At 44.7% G+C, this 22,910-nt stretch overlaps 1 protein-coding gene across 3 annotated transcripts in view; it reads left to right on the forward strand.

The window, feature by feature from the left end:
- SH3GL3 (SH3 domain containing GRB2 like 3, endophilin A3) overlaps nucleotides 1-22,833 on the forward strand; it is a 109,352-nt gene extending 86,519 nt beyond the window's left edge. For 2 of the 3 annotated variants that reach the window (XM_055417551.2, XM_088829790.1), the window contains 2 exons: nucleotides 10,035-10,085; nucleotides 22,176-22,833. In XM_055417551.2, the coding sequence (XP_055273526.1) occupies nucleotides 10,035-10,085; nucleotides 22,176-22,381 (257 nt within the window). In that variant the 3' untranslated portion in view covers nucleotides 22,382-22,833. The remainder of the gene's footprint in view (nucleotides 1-10,034; nucleotides 10,086-22,175) is intronic. The other variant, XM_088829789.1, reaches the window with a different exon arrangement.
- The last annotated feature ends 77 nt before the right edge of the window (nucleotides 22,834-22,910 follow it).

The raw sequence follows: 22,910 nt of genomic DNA on the forward strand, positions 1-22,910 counted from the left end.
ATATATATTTCTGACTTTGTCTTTCTCTGTCTGACTTACTTCACTGAGTATGACAATCTAGGTCCAACCATGTTGCTGCAAATGCCGTTATTTTGTTCTTTTTATGGCTGAGTAATATTCCATTGTATAGGTGTTATCCCATTATTTTTTAATGGCTTCATAGTTTTCCATTATATATACCATTTCCCCTATTAATAGACATTAAGGTTGCTTCCAGTTATTTTCTAAAAGGAATGTCCTTTATCTGCCTTTACATGCTGATGGGCAAGTCCTTCTTGGAAATGAAATTGCTGAGTTAGAGTGAATGCATTTAAGACACCGTTGATACTGCCAAATTACCTGCTAAAACAGGTACACTACCATTAATATAGCAATACCTGCTTCCCCTTTCCTGTGTCATTAGACTTCAATTTTTGCCAAGTACTAATGGATAAAAAACAATTCTCTGCTCTGTGTGCAACTTCTCATTTGCAATTCCATGTCAGTTTGCCTGTGGTGCTGTGTCTGTTACTGTTGCCTACTTCCCGTGGTTTTGAGGGATTACGGATGCTTTGCTGAGTGAGGTGCAGTGGTTTCTAGTTTTCTGGCTGGCTGCCTCCCTCACGGCACTGTGTCAGGTCCCTGCATTCCATACTCCTTCCTGGAGGCAGACACCTGGTCTCCCAGGTACTTGGTACAAGGTCAGGGTGGGAGGAGTCATCAGGCTGCTCTTTTCCCAGAATGCCAACTAGTCCTTCAGCTCCCAAAACTACTTCCTCTGAGTTTGGGGCACCCTTCAAACCCACTTTTGTTGCATCTCTCTCTGGGGACCATTTTGAGCTTCATTTTCTCCAGTTGCTTGATTTCCATCTTTCAGATATTCCTTATAGTTCTCATAATTTATGGTCCTTCTTTTTTTCCAACATTATTTGAAATTAAAGGCACACCTATTTTATTTTTTAATTATTAAAATTGATTTTATTGAAGTATAGTTGCTTTACAATGTTGTGTTAGTTTCTACTGTACAGCAAAGTGAATCAGCCATACATATACATATATGTCCTCCCTTTTGAACTTTCTTCCCATTCAGGTCACCAAGTGAGTTAGAGTTCCCTTTGCTTTACAGTATGTTCTCATTAGTTATCTATTTTATACATAGTATCAATAGTGTATATGTGTCGATCTCTATCTCCCAATTCTTCCCATCCTGCTTCTTCCCCCTTGGAAGACATACCTATTTTATAATCCTTAGTGATTGGCTGGGATTCCCTGGTGGCTCAGTGGTAAAGAACCCCCTGCCAATGCAGGAGATGCGGGTTTGATCCCTGGGTTTGGAAGATCCCCTGGAGAAGGAAATGACAACCCCTCCCAGTATTCTTGCTTGGAGAATCCCCATGGACTGAGGAGCCTGAGAACCCCCTGCCAATGCAGGAGATGCGGGTTTGATCCCTGGGTTTGGAAGATCCCCTGGAGAAGGAAATGACAACCCCTTCCAGTATTCTTGCTTGGAGAATCCCCATGGACTGAGGAGCCTGGAGGGCTACAGTCCGTGGGGTCACAAAGAGTCAGACATGACTTAGTGACTGAGCATGCACACACTTGTCCAAAGAAATGATGGATTCTGTGGGACCCCCTATTGAGTCAATGAAAGAACATTAGACCCCGGTTCTGCTCCCTGGAAGGTGTGAGAAGCCTAGCTCTTGTCCTTTATCCTTCAGGTCCCTAGATTTGTCTTCTCAGAGGTCTTTCATAGCTTCCACGTCTTCACATCTGAAGTGGCCTTTGGAAAGCCGCTTCCTCTGACAATTGTGTTTACTGCTGCTTAGGTGTCTTGAGGGTTCTTCAAGGTTCAGTAGATGCAGATGTTTTCAGGTTAGACCAGCACTTCCCTTTCCCAATTCAAGGCCTCCAAAAATGTAATAGCTTCTGATCTGTTTCTCCCAAGCACTCCCATGTGCCAGTTATCACATCCAAGTTTCTTTCTTAGATATAGCTCTCAAGACTGCCTTCTTTCCTTTCTTGCCTAACCTTTCCTTTCTTTTTTTAAATATTTCTATATTTGGCTCTCTTGGGTCTTAGCTGTGGCACATGGAATCTTCTTCACATCATTCAGGCTCTTCATTGTGGCCCATAGACTCTCTAGCTGTGGCATGTGGGTTTAGCTGTCCTGCAGCATGTGGGATCTTAGTTCCCTGACCAGGGAGCGAACCTGTGTCCTCTGTGTTGCAAGGCAGATTCTTAACTGTTGGACCACCAGGGAAGTCCTGGCTAATCTTTCTTAACTTATGGAGGCTACCTTGAGGCCATGTGGAATAGCAGATGAGTGGGAAGGCAATACCTTTAGATAAATCTTTGCTGTAGAATGAGGTGCATTCATTCAGTTTACAGAAGTCTCTGAGAATGACTTGGAGCACAGCCTGCCCATCGTCCATTCTTTGGTGGTACAGAAACTTCAAATGCTCTGGGACCCAACCTCTGACTCTTCTCTCTTCCCTTTTTGCTTGCAAACTGGGCAATTCTTCCCTTTCTTACAATAAGTAGCTAGATGTACCAAGGAGCAGTTACCATCCAGTCACATTCTATTTTCCCCAATTTCTTCCTTTAGAGCTCCTGATATGCGGCATGCTTTGAAAGTTACCACAGGCAAAAAGTTTTACCAAATGTTTTTCCACACCCTAACTAGGATCACTGACTTTCATACCAATTATATCTGTTTCTTCTTCATCTCGGTTTGGCCACTAATTTTAGCTTTTATCATGACAATATCCCACTTCTGGTACCAGTTTTTGCATGAGTTAGGGTAAGAATAGTTACTATTGTACAGAGACTCAAGAAAGCAATGGTTCAAATGAGATAGAAATTAAGAATGGAAGTCCAGGTCTAGAGGTTTCCTTTTAGGGAAGTAAACCAAAGATGGTTGATGTTACTTCCACTCCCACCCCCCTGGGATGGACCTAGTCACAGGACCACAACTAGCTGCAGAGGTTGGGGGAGTGAGTTTAGCTGGAGAGCCACATCCCACCACTATATTACTGTGAAGAGGATGAAGAGAGAGTTGGGGGCCAGCTTGCAGTTTCTATCATATACATCTATCTACTACACATATATTGTGGAAGAACACATCAGACCCCACACAATTCATTTCCATGAGAATGTGGTACCACGTGCAAGTGGTATGGGAATGTACATTAAGGATAACCTAGGAGTTGGCAGGCTTTTTTTGTAGAGGGACAGGTCATAAAAAGTTTACACTTTGTCGGTTATTTGGTCTTGGTTGCAACCCCTCAACTCTGTTCTGATGTGAAAGCAGCCACAGACAGTATGGAAATGGATGAGCATGGTTGTATTCCACTCAAACGTTACTTGGGCCCACAGGCCAGAGTTTGCCAACCCTGGGGTGACTCACTGGGAAATCCACTCAACAATATCAATCAAAATTAATAAAAATGTTTGCATACTCTCAGTGGCTTCATTCCTGGAAATGTATCCTAAAGAAATAATTTAAGCAAAAGCATATTCCTGTACCTATTAGAGCACTATACAGAGGAAGAACCAGTTATAAATCGGAACAGCCTAATGACCAATATTTATTTATATATATTTGTCAACATTAGGATAATGGTTAAGTAAATGATGGTATATCAAATGGGATATTGTGCAGCTTTTCAAACTCACTGACATGGAAATTATGTCGAAACATTCGAATGTTTATGGTTTGATATGAAGTTGAAAAGAAAGACACAGAGTTATCCATGTACTGTGATTACAACCTTGTAAATCAATATGTGCATGTTCGGTTCAGTTCAGTTCAGTTCAGTCGCTCAGTAGTGTCTGACTCTCTGCGACCCCATGAATCACAGCACGCCAGGCCTCCCTGTCCATCACCAACTCCCGGAGTTCACTCAAACTCATGTCCATCGAGTTGGTGATGCCATCCAGCCATCTTATTCTCTGTCGTCCCCTTCTCCTCCCGCCCCCAACCTTTCCCAGCATCAGAGTCTTTTCCAGTGAGTCAACTCGTCGCATGAGGTGGCCAAAGTATTGCAGTTTCAGCTTTAGCATCAGTCTTTCCAATGAACACCCAGGATCGATCTCCTTTAGAATGGACTGGTTGGATCTCCTCGCAGTCCAAGGGACTCTCAAGAGTCTTCTCCAGCACCACAGTTCAAAAGCATCAATTCTTCGGCGATCAGCTTTCTTCACAGTCCAACTCTCACATCCATACATGACCACGGGGAAAACCATAGCCTTGACTAGATGGACCTTGGTTGGCAAAGTAATGTCTCTGCTTTTTAATATACTATTTAGGTTGGTCGTAACTTTCCTTCCAAGGAGTAAGCGTCTTTTAATTTCATGGCTGCAATCAGCATCTGCAGTGATTTTGGAGCCCAAAAAAATAAAGTTGCATGTAGGCCAGGCTAAATGATAGGATTCTGGGCAATATTTTCCTTTTTAAAAAGATATTCTTTGAATTGTATTTCAGTAAGCGTATTTGAATAAACAAGCATGTATTTAATAATGGGAAAGTCGATGGCTTTTGAAGAATAGGCATACTTCCTTCTTTAAAGAAAACTGTGTACCCATGATATTCCCTATTCTCCCTACCCCCAGGAAGCTTAGTGCCAGATGCAAAGTTCAAGCACAGCAATCATTATAAAATGGCCAGAGCTGGTCCATGTGCACCTCCTCCCCTTTGATGAGGGTGACCATGCATCCTAGTTTGCTTGGGACAGTCCCAGCATATGTCTGTTGCTCCAGTATAATTTTTGAAAAAATGTATTTATTTAGTTTTGGCTTCACCGGGTCTTTGTTGCTATGCGCAGGCTTTCTCTAGTTGCAGTCGGGGGCTACTCTCTAGTTGTGGTGTGTGGGCTTCTCATTGTGGTGGCTTCTCTTATTGCAGAGCACAGCCTAGGCACATGAACTTCAGCAGTTGTGCTGTGCAGGCTTAGTTACCTAGCAGCATGTGAGATCTTCAGGACCAGGGATGGAACCTGTGTCCCCTGCATTGGCAGGTGGATTCTTAACCACTGGACCAACAGGGAAGTCCCTCTGGTATCATTTTTAATAGTCCCCTCCCACCTTTACTCACGAGTTCTATTGTTTGTATGAAAATACATTGTTTCCTTACTTTTTATGACTTTACTTTTCTCTTTCTGGTCTGTGAAACCTCTCTTCTGAATACATATGTTATTGTGAGCCATTTCAAAATTTCTGTTAGAAAGAAGCTGGTTATAAATATAACTAAAAACTTTGAAAGCAAGTCCAACCCCAGCCTTCCTTCCTTCCTGTATTATATCTGAATGAATTAGAATCAGCAGACCCTAGAACCCCAGAAGGGCTTCCCAAATGGCTCAGTGGTAAAGAATTCATCTATCAATGCAGGAGACACTGGAGATGCGGGTTCGATCCCTGGGTCGGGAAGATCCCCTGGAGAAGGGAATGGCAACCCACTCCAGTATTTTTGCTTGGGAAATCCCATGCACAGAGTCTACAGTCTATGGGGTCACAAAGAGTTGGACACAACTGGGTATAGTTGTTTTAATGTGTTAGTTTCTGTTGTACAGCATAGTGGATCAACCACACATTTACAAATGTCCCCCCCTCCTTTTTTTTAGATTTCCTTCCCATGTAGGTCACCACAGAACATTAAGTAGAGTTCCCAATGCCATAAAGTATGTTCTCATTAATTATTTTATACATAGTAGTGTGTATATGTCAATCCGAATCTCCCAGTTCATCCCACTCCTGCCTTCCTCCCTTGGTGTCTGTACATTGTTCTCTATGTGTCTCTATTTCTGCTTTGCAAATAGGTTCATCTGTAACCTTTTTCTAAATTCCACATATATGCATTAATATACGATATCTGTTCTTCTCTTTTTCTGACTTACTTCACTCTGGGTGACATTCTCTGGGTCCATCCGTGTCTCTGCAAATGGCAGAGACATTTGTTCCTTTTTATGGCCAAATGATATTCCATTATCTATACATACCCCAACTTCTTTATCCATTCATCTGTTCATGGACAGATGTTCTGGCTATTATAAACAGTGCTTCAGTGAACATTGGGGTGCATGTGTCTTTTGGGATTATGGTTCTTTCTGGGTATATTGCCCATGAGTGTGGTTGCTGAGTCATATGGTACTTGTGCATCTTACAGATTTTTCATTTTGTCTCGTTAAGAAATAATACTGGGGAATGTCAGCAAACATTCAAGAACATCAGGAAAGATTTCTTTCCAAGATTCTTGATCAGAGGGAATCGGGCCAGCAAGTGGTTGCAAAGGGAGTCTGTTGTATGCATCTGACTTGGAAGAAGAAAACAGTGATAGGACAGTCCGTTCCTTGGCTTCCTCATCCAGACTGTGCATGTAGTACTATGTCCCCTCCTTCTTGGCCAGTAGCTCAGTCCCCAGGCAGATTAAGTTGTTAGCTGGGTAATGGTCAGCCAGAGATCACAGATGTGTAGAAGATGGCTTTCAGGAAGGCTCAGTGTCCACAACTGGATTCTCCATTACAGCACGTTGCATGCCATGCCACCGTGTAACATCTGCCTCTACTTTAGTCCCCAATCCCAGCCCTGGGCTTCTTCATTGATTTGTGGGTAGAATTTGCGAGTGTGAAGGGGTCCCGTACTGTTTGTTTCTAAGGCACAGTTTCAAAAGAAAATGGCATTTTATAGCCGGCATTAATGGGAAATTACTTTCCATTAGGATTCTGAATGATTTGCACATAATGTTTATAAAGTGAAGGAAAAATGTCAAGCATTTCACTAACAATTTAAAGCAAAGCTCCTAGGACTCTGCCAGAAATGAATTCCAAGAACATTTTCTTCATCATTTCTTCTTTCTAAAGAAAAAAATAAAAGAGGTGGGGGGAGATGAAAGGACGTAGATCAATTAGGCTGAATCCATGGTGGGACTGAGATGGAATCTTTGATAATATGGTTTCTAGGTACTTAAGAGAGTGAATAAAGTGAGCCAAAAAGGGAGAGGGGGCTGATGGTGGAAATCACATCTTGAAATGATGGATTGCAGACAAAATCCAAGTTTAGGCTCTGGCGAGGAGAAACCGCTGCCTGTCCAAGCCCCCGAGTGTGGGGTCATGAGGCTTCATCAGAGTATGCTGCCTCTTTGTCCCCAAAGAGAAAGGGAAGCCAAGAAAAGTCTTCGCGCTAAAATGTGTGCCTGGGTCGTTCCCAGAAAACCCTTGGTTTTCAGGAAAATAGTAAAGGAACTTGTGACCTATGTTTAGGCATCTTCCCTACCTTGGGTAAGTCGTCACTTGCTGAATTCTAAATGTAAAGACTAGAGAACAGAGGCTATTGTACATTTTTTAATCAACTCATTTATGAAGGCCTTCATTTTTCTAATTTTATTTATGTTTTTATTTTTGCGGTACGTGGACTTCTCATTGCGATGGCTTCTCTTGTTGCGGAGCGCGGGCTTTAGGTGTGAGGGCTTCAGTAGTTGCAGCTCCTGGGCTCTAGGGCACAGGCTCAGTAGTCATCGTGCATGGGCTTAGTTGCCCGGCATGCACGTGGGATCTTCCTGGATCAGGGATTGAACCTGTGTCCCCTGCATTGGCAGGTGGGTTCTTATTCACTGTGCCACCAGGGAAGTCCCTACGGAGGTTTTCTTTTGCACTGCTGTTCTTAAAGAGGGCGCCACTTTGTATAATCACAACTGAGGGTTAGTATGGACCAAACTGAGACTGACGTTTAGAATGTGGAAGGCAGAGATGAGTGAATAAGTGTGGGTTTCAAACATGTGCTCCAGGCATTTCAGAGCGAGGTGAAATAAATCTCTCAAATGATGTATATTAAGACATTTTAACTCCCTTTGGGTATAAAGAGACTTTTTATAAATTCCTTGACACTTCTTAGGGGGCTCGGATGTAATGTCTAGGGCTTAAGTCCTTCCCCTCATTGGAGTGAAATCTCTAGGATTACATTAGAAAATAAACATTTATTCAGAAGTAAAGTGTGAAGTGTGAAACTTAAAGAAGACGAGCACTCTGCACGTAGAAATGGATGTATTTTTAACCTGAATTTCCAAAGAGGAAATTAAAATTTCACACAGCAATGACAACAGTGATTGCTCGGTCAGCAGCTCCTTTTTTACTCTTTCTCTCCTGTCCTTCCCACTCTTTCCTTGGTCTTTTTTTCCCTTACCATCAGCCTGCCTGCAATCTCCATGTCTGTATATTTTCAGTAGTGGTTCAGAGTCAGAGTTATAGACAAAGAGATATAAGCAAAAAACAGGAGTCATATGTTGGAATTCAGAATTCTGGCACGTATTCGCTGTGTGACTTTGGGAGAGTTTCTTAACATCTCTGGACTGATTTATACTTGTTCCTAAATGAAGTGATTGGACTCAATACGTTCCAGGTTTCTTTTCCAGCTCTAAATTCTGTGGCTTCAAAATTTATCTTTTATGAGTACTCAGCATTCTTAAAAATGTGCAAAGTGCACAGACTGAACGTTTTAATATTTTCTGTATTTTAAAAAATACTATTAAAAATTAAAGTGTGAGCTCTGGTTATTATTCTTGATCAATAAGCATTGATGTGAGAAAGGGGGAAGGGCCCTTTTTTTTAATCTTTATCTCAAGAAAGCTTCAGAGGGAAAGGTTTTCTTGCTTCTGGGGATGGTTTCTTGTAACTCTGCTAAATAGTCTGTTAAAAGAGTTTTTGAAAAGCCTCTTGGACATAATTTCCAATTTAGTTGTCAAAATTTTAATATTCCTTGGCTGAAATGGTTCTATTATCTCAGATGCATATTTTAAAATCTTAGCATATATTCTACAATGATATGCTTGGTCTTTAAGCTAAAGCTTAACGTTATCTAAATATTCATGTATGTACTTATGTTTAAAAAAAAATAGTCAAGTGAAGTCAGTCTCCAAGAATTACAAACAGGGCGGCCATGCAGCACAGTTCCAGAAGACCTTGTGTTTGAATCCACATGGGTGACACCCCCTCTGGAGTTGTTGAGTGGGTGTGGCCGCGGGTGCAAATCCTGATGCCAGATTGTGGGAAAGTCTTCCCAGGTGGCTCATTTGTAAAAGATTTTCCTGCCAATGCAGCAGACATGGGTTTGATCCCTGGGTTGGGAAGATCCTCTGGAGAAGGAAATGTCAACCCACTCTGGTATTGTTGCCTGGGAAAAAGAGGAGCCTGATGGGCTACAGCCCATGGGGTCACAAAGAGTTGGATCCCACTGAGCAACTAAACAACAACAACAACAAGAAAACAGCGAGGCCAGTGATGTCTGACTGCAGACCTCCAAGTCAGGAGCACCGCAGGCAGAGGAGTCTGTAGTGGAGAGAGTAAATGCTCACCCTGTCCAAACTGCAGCTGCTTGCTGCCCGAGAATGTGGACCGAGGATAGCCAGCCCTTAGGATTTTTCCAAGAGAAGCCAGAAATCACATATTTATGTGCAATCTCCTGATTTTTAAATACTGGCAACTAATCCACACTGTACAAAGCAAGGAGCCGGCCAAGCAAAACACCATCTGCAAGCTGATCCCCCTGCCAGTGGCCAGGAAGCCACCTCTGATTAAGGCTGCTGTTCGTCTTCTCCTTTCCCTTAACTCAGAGTGGCAAAGGCAACCCACACGCCCTGGACCCGGTTGTAGCAGAGGGCTCACCTCCCAGGAAACTTTGCTAAATAATGGGCCACAGCTCCTGAGAAGTCTGTGCAAGTCATCTTGGTACACAAGGGAAACTTTGTTAATGACTGCAGGCGTACACAAACCTCACTAGTTAAATCCATCTCCTGTAATCTGTGTGAGTGGTAGAGGATTGGTGTTAAGGTAAAAACAAATTACAGGTGCTTATTTTTATAGATTATAATATTAAGCTTGAGTTCCACTGACAAGTTATTTTAACAAATCACATCTCCTATGGATAAATACAGCGTTCTTATTTCTAGATTGTTCATAAACCTTTACTAGACCTTACTCACTAGTTTATGACTTAACTGTCTTAGCTCGGGCTGCTATAACAAATACTAGATCAAGTGGCTTAAAACAACCAACATTTATTTCTCACAGTTTCAGAGTCTGGGAAGTTCAAGATCAAGGTGCCGGCAGACTCGTTGTCAGGTGAGGGACCCCTTCCTGGTTTGCAGATGGCTGTCTTCTCGTCGTCTGTCCCTGGTGGCACTAATGCCATTCATGAGGGCTCTACCCTCATGACCTTGTCATCCCCCAACATCCCCACCTGCTAATACCACCACTTTGGGGATTAGGACTTCAACATCTGAATTTTGGGGGCACACAGACATTCTGTCCGTGGCATTAGCCATAGATCTATACGGGGGAGCCTGGTGGGCTTCTGTCTATGGGGTCACACAGAGTCGGACACGACTGAAGTGACTTAGCAGCAGCAGCGTACGTAAAATTTGCAGGTAAGGAAACCAGGGTCCAGAGGTGACCTCACCCAGAGCTAGAAGCCAGGGATCCAAACTGTCTGTCCCATATGGTCTTACCAAATGAACGAAAATAGTCCTTTACAGACATTGAACAAAAATGGGTTTTGTAGTATTCGTCAGAGTTATATACCAATGCTGTATCTGGGTCAGCTCAAGCAAAAGTTTTAGCTTCAAAAAAATGTTTGCTACCAGAGCTTGAGATTTTTGATCAAGAAAAAAATGACAACTTTTGAAGGGAGCTTGAACTAGATATGCTGGTTCTAATTCAAGAGAGATGGTGCCTGGCCCAGGGTACACACTCAGTGTTTGAGTCTGAAGCAGAAATAGAAAGTTGAAAGTTCCAAGTCTTTTTTTGACCCAACTCATTAAAGAGATGAACTCTCTAGTTAGATGGTATGGGTGTAGTGAGTCTGTGGGTGGTTGACCATACTCCTCCTAACTGGCTGCCCATTCCACCTGCTGTCAGGTACCTTCCTCTCTCCCCATGGATAGCAGAAGTCACATGCTGCAGACACCTCTGCCTTCTAGACTTGAGACCAGGAAGTGAGCAGAAAATAGGCTCACCCAGCCAGGACAGGTGTCACCTGCTTTTCAGAGGAAGGCCCAAGTCCTGGCTTTCACTCCATCCCTCTCAGTCAGAATTCTGTCATCAAAAGAATAGGGATTCTCACCTCACCTGCAGAGGGTTATTCTGAGGATTATATCAGATCCTGTAAATAAGGTACTGGGCACACATGGTACTTGCTACATAGTGTAAAGCGCCCAGGACACAGCAGTTGTTAACATTTCATAACTGGTTATCTGATTTCCCAGCCTACAGCAGACTGCAAGGAGCAGATTAGAAAGGCCTGGAGGACTGCTCTGGGAAGGCCCACTGTCGGCAGGAAAAAGTGACAGGTCGCAGCCTGATGACAAGGGAGGCAAGAGAAACCCTATAAAGAGCAGGAACAAAATCTCTAAAAGGCACAGCAGTTTGGGGCATTTACTAAAAGACAAAGAACCCTCCTCAGGTCAGTAGCTTCTGTAGACTCTGTACCTTGTACACTGATAGGCACGCATATTGACAGCAGGTGTGTGAATTTTACTTCTCTCTCCATCCCCTTCCCCGCTCACCACAAAGTAGGAGTGGGGGTTGTCGCTTACCTTTAGATTGTGATGCTCTGACCAGATGCTTCCAGGTATTGAAATCCCCAAAGTCAGGGCCACCAGAGGAGACGAGAGTGCAGTGGGTTCCTTGGGTGATCTGAAAATACGGCAAGTTCAAGGACAACGAAAGAGCTGTGACTTTTAGTGTCACAGAGAGGAGGATGTCCCTGCCCCTCTTACCACTTCTGCTTCCTCCTTGATCTCCTTCAAAGTCAGGGCGAGAAATATATTTTCGACCACAGGCTCCAGGTCCTGGCTGGTGGCAGAGAGAGAGAGGGAGGGAGCACATTTGGTGGCCGGGCTGCAGAAACACCAGCACACCAGCTCCACGCTGGCGTCTAATCCACCACCCGGAATCAGTTCAGTTCAGTTCAGTCGCTCAGTCGTGTCCGACTCTCCGCGACCCCATGAATCACAGCACGCCAGGCCTCCCTGTCCATCACCAACACCCGGAGTTCACTCAAACTCATGTCCACAGAGTCAGTGATGCCATCCAGCCATCTCATTCTCGGTCGTCCCCTTCTCCTCCCGCCCCCAACCTTTCCCAGCATCAGAGTCTTTTCCAGTGAGTCAACTCGTCGCATGAGGTGGCCAAAGTATTGGAGTTTCAGCTTTAGCATCAGGCCCTCCAATGAACATCCAGGATTGATCTCCTCTAGAATGGACTGGTTGGATCTCCTTGCAGTATAAGGGACTCTCAAGAGTCTTCTCCAACACCACATTGCCCATTTTTATTCGCTTGTTACACTAAGTCCGATACATATGAACCTTCAAGTTGGGAACTTTCCAAGATGTGAATGTTCTCATTTCCAATCAAAGCTATCACAAGTTACTTCTCGTGTCTGGCACACATTGTCATGTGCATGCCTCCTCTACATGTGGCTGTGCTTGTGTGCACTTTACCGTACAGTCCTGTATAGAGGACAGTAGTGCAGTGTCTTTATTTCAAGCCCAGAATGTCTAGAAGCAAGCGTCAAAGCAGCAGTATATAGCTGATTAGTTAGTTGGTTAGCTAGGCTAACTTTGTTGGACTTCCGAACAGACTGGACTTACAAATGCACTCTTGGAATGGAACTTGTTCCTATGTATGGGGACTTAATGGTATTTTTGATTGAAGCCTGAGCTGCTCAGTTTGAAGCTGCACAGGGAGTAAGGCCCTCCCTGAAGGACATCCCTCCAGTGACTGGCAGGGCGGGGTGGGATGTGGTCAGACCTTCTAGGATCAGAGAAGGATTAAGGTGGAGAGCACTCTTGAAGAGCATCCCAGGCCTGGGAGCTCCAGGAGCCTGCCCTGCTGAGGACCCATGGCTCTTTCCAACCCAGCTGATGGACCACCCCATAGACTGCGGTTGGCTCGGAACCTAGTGGGCATAAACTCACCGTCCAATGATATTCAGAGTGGGTGCTTGCCACGGTGATCAAGAGCTCGGACTCTGGACCTAGATGGAGGTCAGATCTCAGCACTGCTGCTTAAATGCTTGGAACCCCCATTTCTCTCTCCATCACATTCGGAGAAATAATAGTACATCAGGCTTCCCAGGTGACTCAGCAGTAAAGAATCCACCTGCCAATGTGGGAGATGCAGGTTCAACCCCTGGGTTGGGAAGAGCCCCTGGAGGAGGAAATGGCAACCCACTCCAGTATTCTTGCCTGGGAAATCAATAGAGGAACCTGGTGGGCTGCAGTCCGTGGGGTCACAAAGAGTCAGACACGACTGAGCTACCAAACAGCATCAATGACAAATGGTACCTCATCAAAGGGTTCCTCTGAGAATTAGATCTGCTTGTAGGCACTTAGAATGTTTTCCTGGCACATGGTAAATACTGAAAACTGAGGGTTAGTCTTCTATCCCTTTAGCTGACCAGGACTGTGATATTCATTGTGGGACTGTGGCTACCAGAATAAAACGTGCCTGGCAGTTCTGTCCACGTGAGTAGCCCTTTGCAGCAGGGACTTGGGGAGATAAAAGCTGGAGTCAGAGAAGAGCCTCCAGAGAATCTTCCTTACCTTAAAACAAGAGGGGACCAAATATTGTCAGAAGCCGGTCCACATTAATGCCCAGAAGGGAGTGAAATTTCTTTTAGAGAGAACACAATTTCCCGACCTGTTGCATGTTGCCGATGCAGTACTGACTGACCGACAACCTTCCTTAAAATTCTTGTGGTTGGGTCTCTTTTTTTACTCCCTAATGGTGTGGAACAGAGCTTGAATAATAAATATTCAATAGGGACACTCCCTTCTCTCTGTTAAAATAATCTTTGTTTCAGTGCCTTAACAAGGAAGACTGTGTTTTCCCCACCTCTACTCTCACATTACGTGAAGCCAGGCCTCAGGAGTGAGAGAAAATAAACACAGGCTCCCCGGCCAGGGCAGGAGGAGGCAGCCTCCTCACTGGATGGCCCAGGGCTGGGGCTTCGGCTGCCAGGAGCTCACGTGCACAGATTCTCAGTGGGTTCAGGTGCCAAGTACCATGCACGAGAAAGCTTGTGCACGGAGGTGGTGGTGGAAGGTCCCAGGGGAAAGGGGAGTGGGTGTTTAGCAAAGATGTGGCGCTGGGTGGGACCCCTCCTTTCTTTGGGGAAGATCTGGGTAGAGGTGCAGCTTATCCTCGGGCACCAGGCGCTCAGGCTCCTTGCACACGTCTGTGCCAAGCACGGCCAGTTTGAAAAGATCCCACTGAGCACATGTCACTCTTCTGCCTTCACTTCCAGTGTCCCATCTGTGGTAACGCTGCCCTGCCTTTTGTGCAGAGGGAAAGTTCACACACTGTCACGGAGCGAGCACAAACTCGATTCCTCTTTAACCGAACTTGCTCGTGAGCCTCCCTTCAGGCCGATGGCGGAAACAACTTAATCTTTTTTCCATTTCTACTGTTGGCCAAGAGAAAAAAAAAAAATTAATCTTTTTTCCATTTCTTCTAATGGTGGAAAAAAACGTAATCTGGCCATTTCAAGGTAACTTGGTCTCTTCCAATAGAAAGCGCAGACTGTCCATTTATTGCTTGCTTGATTCAGGATTTAAACCTGGTCAGTTCAGCTAAAATTTCCTGCCAGGGCTATTGGTTTTTCCTCCAAGGCTCTCTCCTACCTCCTTCTGTACCCTCAAGATGTTGCCTGGGTACAGGGGGTGTTTAGGGAACATCACGGTGATGGGTAGGGAAGCTTGTCAGGGTTTTAACTGCTTCCACAGAGGAGATTTATCACACCAGGTCTGGGCCTGGGTCAGGGGCCCAAGGCTTTGCCCTTGGGTTACTGGACCTCTGCACTGGGAGGCCATCTCTGGTCCAGACGCCCCCTCAGCACTTCCTCACTTCCTGCCTGGTCATGAGGAGATGTATTCACAGTGCATGGGGACCAGGTGACCCCCTCAGGCACCCTCTCTGTTTAATTACATGTGAGGGTGCTCAGTGGCTTCACTTGTGTCCGACTCTTTGTGACCCTATTGACTGTATCCTTCCAGGCTTCTCTGCCCATGGGGATTCTCCAGGCAAGAATATTGGAGTGGGTTGCATTCCCTCCTCTAGGGGATCTTATGGACTCAGGGATCGAACCTGCGCCTCCTGCATTGCAGGCAGATTCTTTACTGCTAAGTCACAGGGGAAGCCCCTGTTTAATTACACAACCCACCATTTCCACTGTGCTCAGCACTCCCAAGTCTAGAGCTCTTTGAAGCCTACCTTCTCCTACAGTTCCAGTGGGAAGTGGGGCCAAGACCCCCACCCCAGGGTGGGATCAGGAAGCATCTCAGCCTTTTCAAACTGCCCTCTTCTTCCACCTTTCCTGACTCCAGGAAGTACTCTTGTCTCTTCTCCGGTGGCAAGAAACAGTCCCTCCCTCCCCACGCTTGTAAGACAAATCTCTGTGCTCCGAGTTCTTCAACCCCTGGTTCCTTGGAGCCCAGAAGTCTCCACCACCCCAACTTCAAATCTCATAAAAGCCTACCTGGCTCAGGTACGAAAGCCCGGAAGCCTCAGCATCCACACCATCCCACAACTGAAATGGCATTGTTTTGGAACTTACCAGTTAAACATCAATCCCTCATGTGCGGGTTCCACCCTCTCCCTAAAGTACAGGAGGCCATGGCTCTCTGGGTTGGGGGCCCCAGACGGCCAAGACGACCCAGCGTGATGAAGGCATCGGATGATACTTCTCAATATCATCTTGCTCCATGTACAGTTCATAACAGTGGGCCGAGCTCTGCTGGGGGTGGACCTACCTGGTGCCTGCACAGTTGTTGAGAACTGTGTTCGGTGGGTGGATGTGGGGGGTGGGGGGACAGTGCGGAGGCTGGGGAGAACCCAGCACTCATGCCTCACTGGAGTTGGGGAACTCTCCCTCAGGGGCTCTCCACTCCTGGATCTTGGGAGAGATGCCACGTTTGGGGTTGATTTGCTGATGGAGTGTGATGTGAGTGCTGGTCGAGTTCCAGCTCTTAGGAGACAGAAGTGGGAAGTATGGCAGTGGTCCCTCACCTGGAGTAAATGAAGTGAGACGGGAGGGACGTGTCTCTCCTTGGATTGGTTCAGAGCGTGTGTGCAGCGAGGGCACATGTATGCATGCATAAGTGGGGGCTGGGGTAAACGTCTGCCATTTAGTATTTATTTCAGTCATCACAGGTAGCTTCCAAAGTGAATGGGAGGAAAAATAGATTGTCCAAAAAGTTCATTTGGGTTTTCCCATGAGACGTTATGGAAAAACTAGAACTCACATTTTGGCCAACCCAACATATGTGTACACACATACACACACACACAGCCCTGTAGTCAGTGTGATAGCCTATGAAGTTTCTTGGCAAGACTTAGCAGCGGCATAGAGCATGCAGGAGGTGACATCAGGAGAGTAGATCACGGGTGGAGCCCTGGTGTCTCTTTCTGGCTTTGCCATTAGCTCTGGGGCCAGGCTGCTGTGACCTCTCAGGGGCACGTACTGCCTCTTCTTTAAAAAGAAAGCTTGTGGAAGACCACCAAAGACCCTTCTAGGATGGACGTTTTATGTTCCAGGAAATGCCTCCCAAAACCATCATAGGGTTTGGCAGTTGACTCCCTCTGTGTCAAAAACTGGTAGTGGGAGAAATCACAAAAGGATACTGATCGTTTTAATAGACCACTCTGGAATAGTTGTTCACTAGTAGAATTGACTTTGACTCAGCAGCTTGACTTGCTACAGGGTTTCAGTGACCAGCTCCCACAGCCCCCCACCCCACCCAGATCCGAGCTGTATTTCCAAAGGAAAATGGAAAGTCTGGCCTGGAAACACACAATTCCCTAGTGCTTTGAAATCAGTGAAGGTTATTCTGTTCACATTCAAGATCATGAACCGGGCCCCCTATTTAAATCCTCCTGCTTCCTGGTGGCTCAGTGGTAAAGAATTCACTTGCCAATGCAAGAGAGACAGGATTGCTCCCTGGTCCGGGAAGATCCCTTAGAGAGGGAAATGGCAACCTGCTCCAGTATTCTTGCCTGGGAAATCCTGTAGACAGGAACCTGGCAGGCTACAGTTCATGGGGTTGCCAAGAGTTGGACATTACTGAGCAACTAAACAATCCCCAATTCCCATCATTACGACAAAAGGAATATACAAACTTGGGATGGGACAGGGTTCTGTCATGGAAGGAGCCGTCTACATGCTGGAAGCATCAGGAAGATTCTAGAGATAATGGGGCAGGGGGCCCAGATTTTCAAATGCTGACCTACCTGGAAGTCACACCTGGGAAGGAGCTTCTCACCTGAAGAGGAAGAACAGCCTCCCCTCCCCCGCCATCACTCCCCACCCCTCTTTCCCCACTAGCCCCCAGACACTCCCAGCCTCTTGTCAAAGGACTTGGAGGGAAAGAGGGCCATGGGGCTGGTGGTTCACAACCTCTCTTGGAAATTGGAAACACCTGAGAAATTTTTTAAACTCCAGTGTCTGGGTCCCACTGCCAGAGCTTCTGATTTAATTGGTCTGGGGTCAGCCCAGGCAGGGGGTGTTTATCGTGCCTCCAGATTGAGAACCACTGCAGCAGGAAGGCAAGAGGGGACCATCTCAGTCCAACTGGGGAACTTCACTGACACACACTCCCTAAGCGAGGTGCAGGGGTGGGGCTTGGCTCTCACTCCCACGTGGGGTGGACATGTGTGCAGAAGGTTAGCAGTGGGGGTGGTACTGAGGGTGGACCGCCCCCAGAGAACAGGTGCTGCTCGCTGAATTTTCTGCCTCTTCCTGGCCCCTCGCCTGGACAAAGCGGCTTCTCATTTGACCAGCCCCAAATTTATCTTCTTTCTTTATTTGGCTGGAAAAGACTTGTTGAGGAAGGAACACAGTCTCTAGCAGAACTTGTTTCAACTCTTACTTCAAGTCTGGATGGGGAGAGAAATAACGTTTCATAATAATAGAAAGAGGAAATTGAAATGGAAAACACAGGATGGCAGAGGAACTCTTGTTTCAGAGCACAGGCTCACTGGTTGTGGTACACAGGCTTAGTTGCTCTGCTACGTGTGGGATCTTCTGGGACCAGGGATTCAACCTATGTCCCCTGCATTGGCAGGTGGATTCTTAACCACTGCAAGATGAAGTATCACATGCTGATGTAGAAGCTGCAGCAAGTTATCAGGAAGATCTAGCTAAGATAATTCATGAAGGTGGCTACACTAAAGAAGAGATCTTCAGTGTAAATGAAACAGCTTTCTATTGGAAGAAGGTGCCATCTAGGACTTTGATAGCTAGAGAAGAAAAGTCAGTGCCTGGCTTCAAAGTTTTATAGGACAGGGTATCTCTATTGTTAGGGGCTATTGCAGGAGGTGACTTTAAGTAGAAGCCAATGCTTATTTACCATTCTGAAGATCTTAAGGCATTTAAGAATTATGCTAAATCTACTCTGCCTATGTGGGGCTTCCCTGGTGCCTCAGTGGTAAAGAATCTGCCTGCCAATGCAGGAGACACGGATTTGATCCCTGGGTCAGGAAGATCCCCTGGAGAAGGAAATGGCAACCCACTTAAGTATTCTTGCCTGGAGAATTCCATGAACAGAGGAGCCTGGCGGGCTGCAGTCCATGGAGTCGCAAAGAGTCAGACATGACTGAGCAAATGAACAATGTAGCTACCACATATAGTGATCCATCTAATGAATCTGGGCAAAGTGAATGGAAAACCTTCTGGAAGGGATTCTGCTTGCCATTAAGAATGTTTGTGATTCATGGGAAGAGTCAAAATATCAACATTATCAGAAGTGGCTTTCATTCCCCATGGATGATTTTGCGGGGTTCAAGACTTCAGTGGAAGAAATAACTGCAGATGTAGTGGAAAGAGCAAGAGAATGAATAGAATTAAAAGTGGAGCCTGAAGATGTGACTGAACTGCTGCAACCTCATGATAAACTTGAACAGATGAGGAGCTGCTTCTGATAAATGAGCAAAGAAAGAGGTTTCTTGAGATGGAATCTACTGATGATGCTGTGAAGACTTGAAATGACAACAAAGGATTTACAATATTATATAAACCTAGTTGATACAGCAACAGCTGGGTATGAGAGGACTGACTCTAATTTTGAAAAAAGTTCTACTGTGGCTAAAATGCTATCCAAGAGAAATCGTTTGTGAAAGGAAGAGTCAATCCATGAGGCAGACTTCACTGTTGTCTTATTTTAAGAAGTTGCCACAGACACCCAACCTTCGGCAACCACCACCCTGGTAAGTCAGCAGCCATCAACACCAAGACAAGACTCTCCACCAGCAGAAATGATTGACTTGTTGAAGGCTCAGATGATGGTTATCATTTTTCAGCAATAAAGTATTTTAAAATTAAAGTGTATACACTGTATTTTTTAGACACAATGCTATTTACAGGATGGTGTAAACAGCTTTCATATTCATTGGGAAACCAAAAAATGTGTCTGACTTGGTTTATTGAGATGTTTGCTTTATTGCAATGGTCTAAAACCAAACCTGCAATATCTCCAAGGGATGCCTGTAGAAGAGTAATAGAGAGGAACTTGCTTTACTAATTACTTTTACTTTTTGTTGTTGTTTAGTTGCTAAGTCGTATCAGACTCTTTGTAATCCCATGGTCTATAGCATGCCAGGCTCCCCTGTCTTCCACTATCTCCTGGAGTTGGCTCAGATTTATGTCCAGTGAGTCAGTGATGCTATCTAACCATCTCATCTTCTGCTGCCCCTTCTCCTTTTACCTTCAATCTTTTGCAGCATCAGGGTCTTTTCCAATGAGTTGGATCTTCATATCAGGTGGCCAGACTGTTGGAGATTCAGCTTTAGCATCAGTCCTTCCCATGAATATTCAGGGTTGATTTCCTTTAGGATTGACTGGTTTGATCTCCTTGTAGTCCAAGGGACATTTTCTTTAAAGCTACACTATTTAAAATGGTGTGGTACAGTTACTGAAATGCATAGTGGGGGAAAGTAGAAAATGCTAAAACAGATCCAAGGGCACATGATAATTAAACATATCATAAAGACAAAAGTAGTATTGAAATCAGTGGAGAATAATGGATTATTACTGTTTAATAAATTGTGTTGAGATAGCTGCTTAAACATTATTAAAAATAAATAATCTTTATTTGCAAAAATCTAAATCGATTGAAGGAAAGCATCTTCACATTCAAGATTAATTTAAAAAAATTTCTGGGATAAATTTATTTGAATATTTATATATAACTGTGGAAGGGAAACCATGAATGAAAAGTTTCATCACTTTGACTGCTTATGTGGTTTAAAATTTCTGCATGGATGCCAAAATAAAACAGAAACCCCCATCCCTGCCCCACCCCTAGTACACTCTCCAAAAACAAAATGAAAGGAAAAATACAGATAATAAGCTGGAAATAGTGTATATATCAAACATGACAGACACGAGGTTAATAATTATAGTATAAAAGTCCATAATATATTAGGGGCATCTAATACTTTTAAGACAAAGAAAATAGAAAAATATACTGGTAGTAAAATTTAAAAGTCTTGGAAAAATTTATGTCTATGAAGAGCAAATTTCCTTCTAGAAGTTTACCCTCAGGAATTAAATGTACATATTTGTAAATACACATATATTATGATATTTTTCAAAGAGTTACCAATGAATGCCAAGAGGAAACAAATGGGAAAATGAAAAGGAAGGAATATAGAAGGGCAGAGAGAAAGAGGAAGGAAGGAAGGAAGGAGATATCCTATAATAGGATATCAGTTAAAGAAATTATGTTAGGGATTTCCCTGTGGTCCAGTGGTTAAGACTCTGAGCTCCCAATTCAGGGAGCAGAGGTTTGATCCTTGGTCAGGGAATTAATATCCCACGTGCCACACCATGGAGCCAAAACAAAACAACAATAATAAAGAAATTATGTTATCCTGATATAGTTGACAACTGTTCAGTAATTAAAAGTAACCTGGAAAATGTTCACAGTAATATAATAGGAATATTCTTTTATGAAAATAATTATATGTTAAATACATACACAAATATATTCATAAAGTTATCTGGAAGCTTCTATGCCATCACATTAATTTAACACTGGTGACCTCTTCATTGGGGATTCCCAGGTGGCACTAGTGGTAAAGAACCTGCCTATCAAGACAGGAGTTGTAAGTGATGTGGGTTTGATCCCTGGGTCCAGAAGATCCCCTGGAGAAGGGCATGGCAACCCACTCCAGTATGCTTGCCTGGAGAACCCCATGGACAGAGGAGCCTGGAGGGCTACAGTCCATGGGGGTCACACAGAGTCAGAGATGACTGAAATGACTTAGCACACACACATGCACCTCTTCATTAGCAGTCAATTTTGCGTGTATTTACTCTTTTTGTCTCTTTTTACCATGTTTAGTTTTTGTTTTGAAATGAAAAACTAATTACATTAAAAATGTTGTCCTCAGAACTAGTGGCTTGGTACAGCAATCCCAAGACTGCAGGCTGGTCTGTAGAAATTCTGCTCTAGAATGTCTCTTTAGTCTCACACCCTGCCATGTTCCACCCTCTGGTTACCAGCTCTAGGAATATGGCCCTGACCATCCAGGCCTTTTCTGCTTCCTTCTTCTCTGAGTTATAAGTGATACACTACATTGTCTTTGTTGTTTGTTGTTATTGTTGTTTTAGCCTTGGTTTCTTATCAATTTATTTTGTGGCCACACTGTATGGCATTCGGGGATCTTAGTTCCCTGATCAGGGATTGAACCCGCATCCCCTGCTTTGGAAGCACAGAGTCTGAACCACTGGACCACCAGGGAAGTCCCTCATCTTTGTTCTTCAGATGTTTCTCATGTGTTGTCCACTCTCCAGAAAGAAACTATGAGCTCCCTGAGGGCAGGGGTTAGACCTTGTAAAATTCTGCACCTCCCTTGGGCTGCGGGCAGAGCTGAACAGCTGCTTCAAGAACGGGGGCTGGGCCTGAATTTTCTGGCTAGGAGAACTGATGAGAAAAGCCATGGGCTCAGGAAGTCAGCTAGGGGAGGAGGGAGAGCTGAGGGGGGCCGAGGCCACAAACACAGGGTCCACAACGGGTGCTGAGCCAGCCTTGGCCTGGAGCGGCAGGCAGGGGCCTGCTGTTCCTGGTCTCTGCAACTGTCCACCTTTGCAACTCCCCACGGATGCACTGTCGTGTTAACCATGTGCTTTTTGTCTCCACACGATGCGGACAGGTTCTAACGTTCCCATGGACCAGCCCTGCTGTCGTGGTCTCTATGACTTTGAGCCTGAAAACCAAGGAGAACTAGGATTTAAAGAAGGGGACATCATTACGTTAACCAATCAGATAGATGAAAACTGGTATGAAGGGATTCTGCACGGGGAATCTGGCTTCTTCCCCATTAACTATGTGGAAGTGATTGTGCCTTTACCTCAGTAAATGTGTTCACTCAGACTCTCTTGGACATAAGTTTCATAACCGAAATGAATTCGCACCAGTGTTCTCAGCGTGGTTGTTCTGTGGCATTCTTGCTCTTTGACCAACTTAATGACTTTTGTATGTGTGGTTCTCTTTATAATGTATTTTGTATCAGTTTAATTTGTATAAATGATTTTCTTGTCTTGGCTCCGTGGAAATACAGTTTCTTCTTTTGCTGATTGTCCTAAAAGTCACTGGTTAAATAAATGTATGTGCTTCTTGTTGCTAAAAATAAACAGCACCCACTCCAGGTCTGTCAGGGACTGGCCCATCTTCCTCAAGCTGTGATGGAAGACAACACTTGAAGCTAAGAACTGCTAAATATTTTGTTTCCTGACATGACTGATGGCCTCCGGTCTTTCCCCTTCACGTGTTTTAGCTGACCTATGAATCACCCAATAAACATGACACACTCTGTTGGCAAAAGGCCTTGGTCATTCTTAATGTTGAATTGATTCCGAAGTGCAGTCGTACAGCTGCGAGTTCCTCC

The sequence above is a fragment of the Moschus berezovskii genome, chromosome 21 (genome assembly GCF_049115385.1).
Source record: "Moschus berezovskii isolate FMDL1 chromosome 21, NW_MosBer_1.0, whole genome shotgun sequence".
NCBI lineage: Eukaryota > Metazoa > Chordata > Mammalia > Artiodactyla > Moschidae > Moschus > Moschus berezovskii.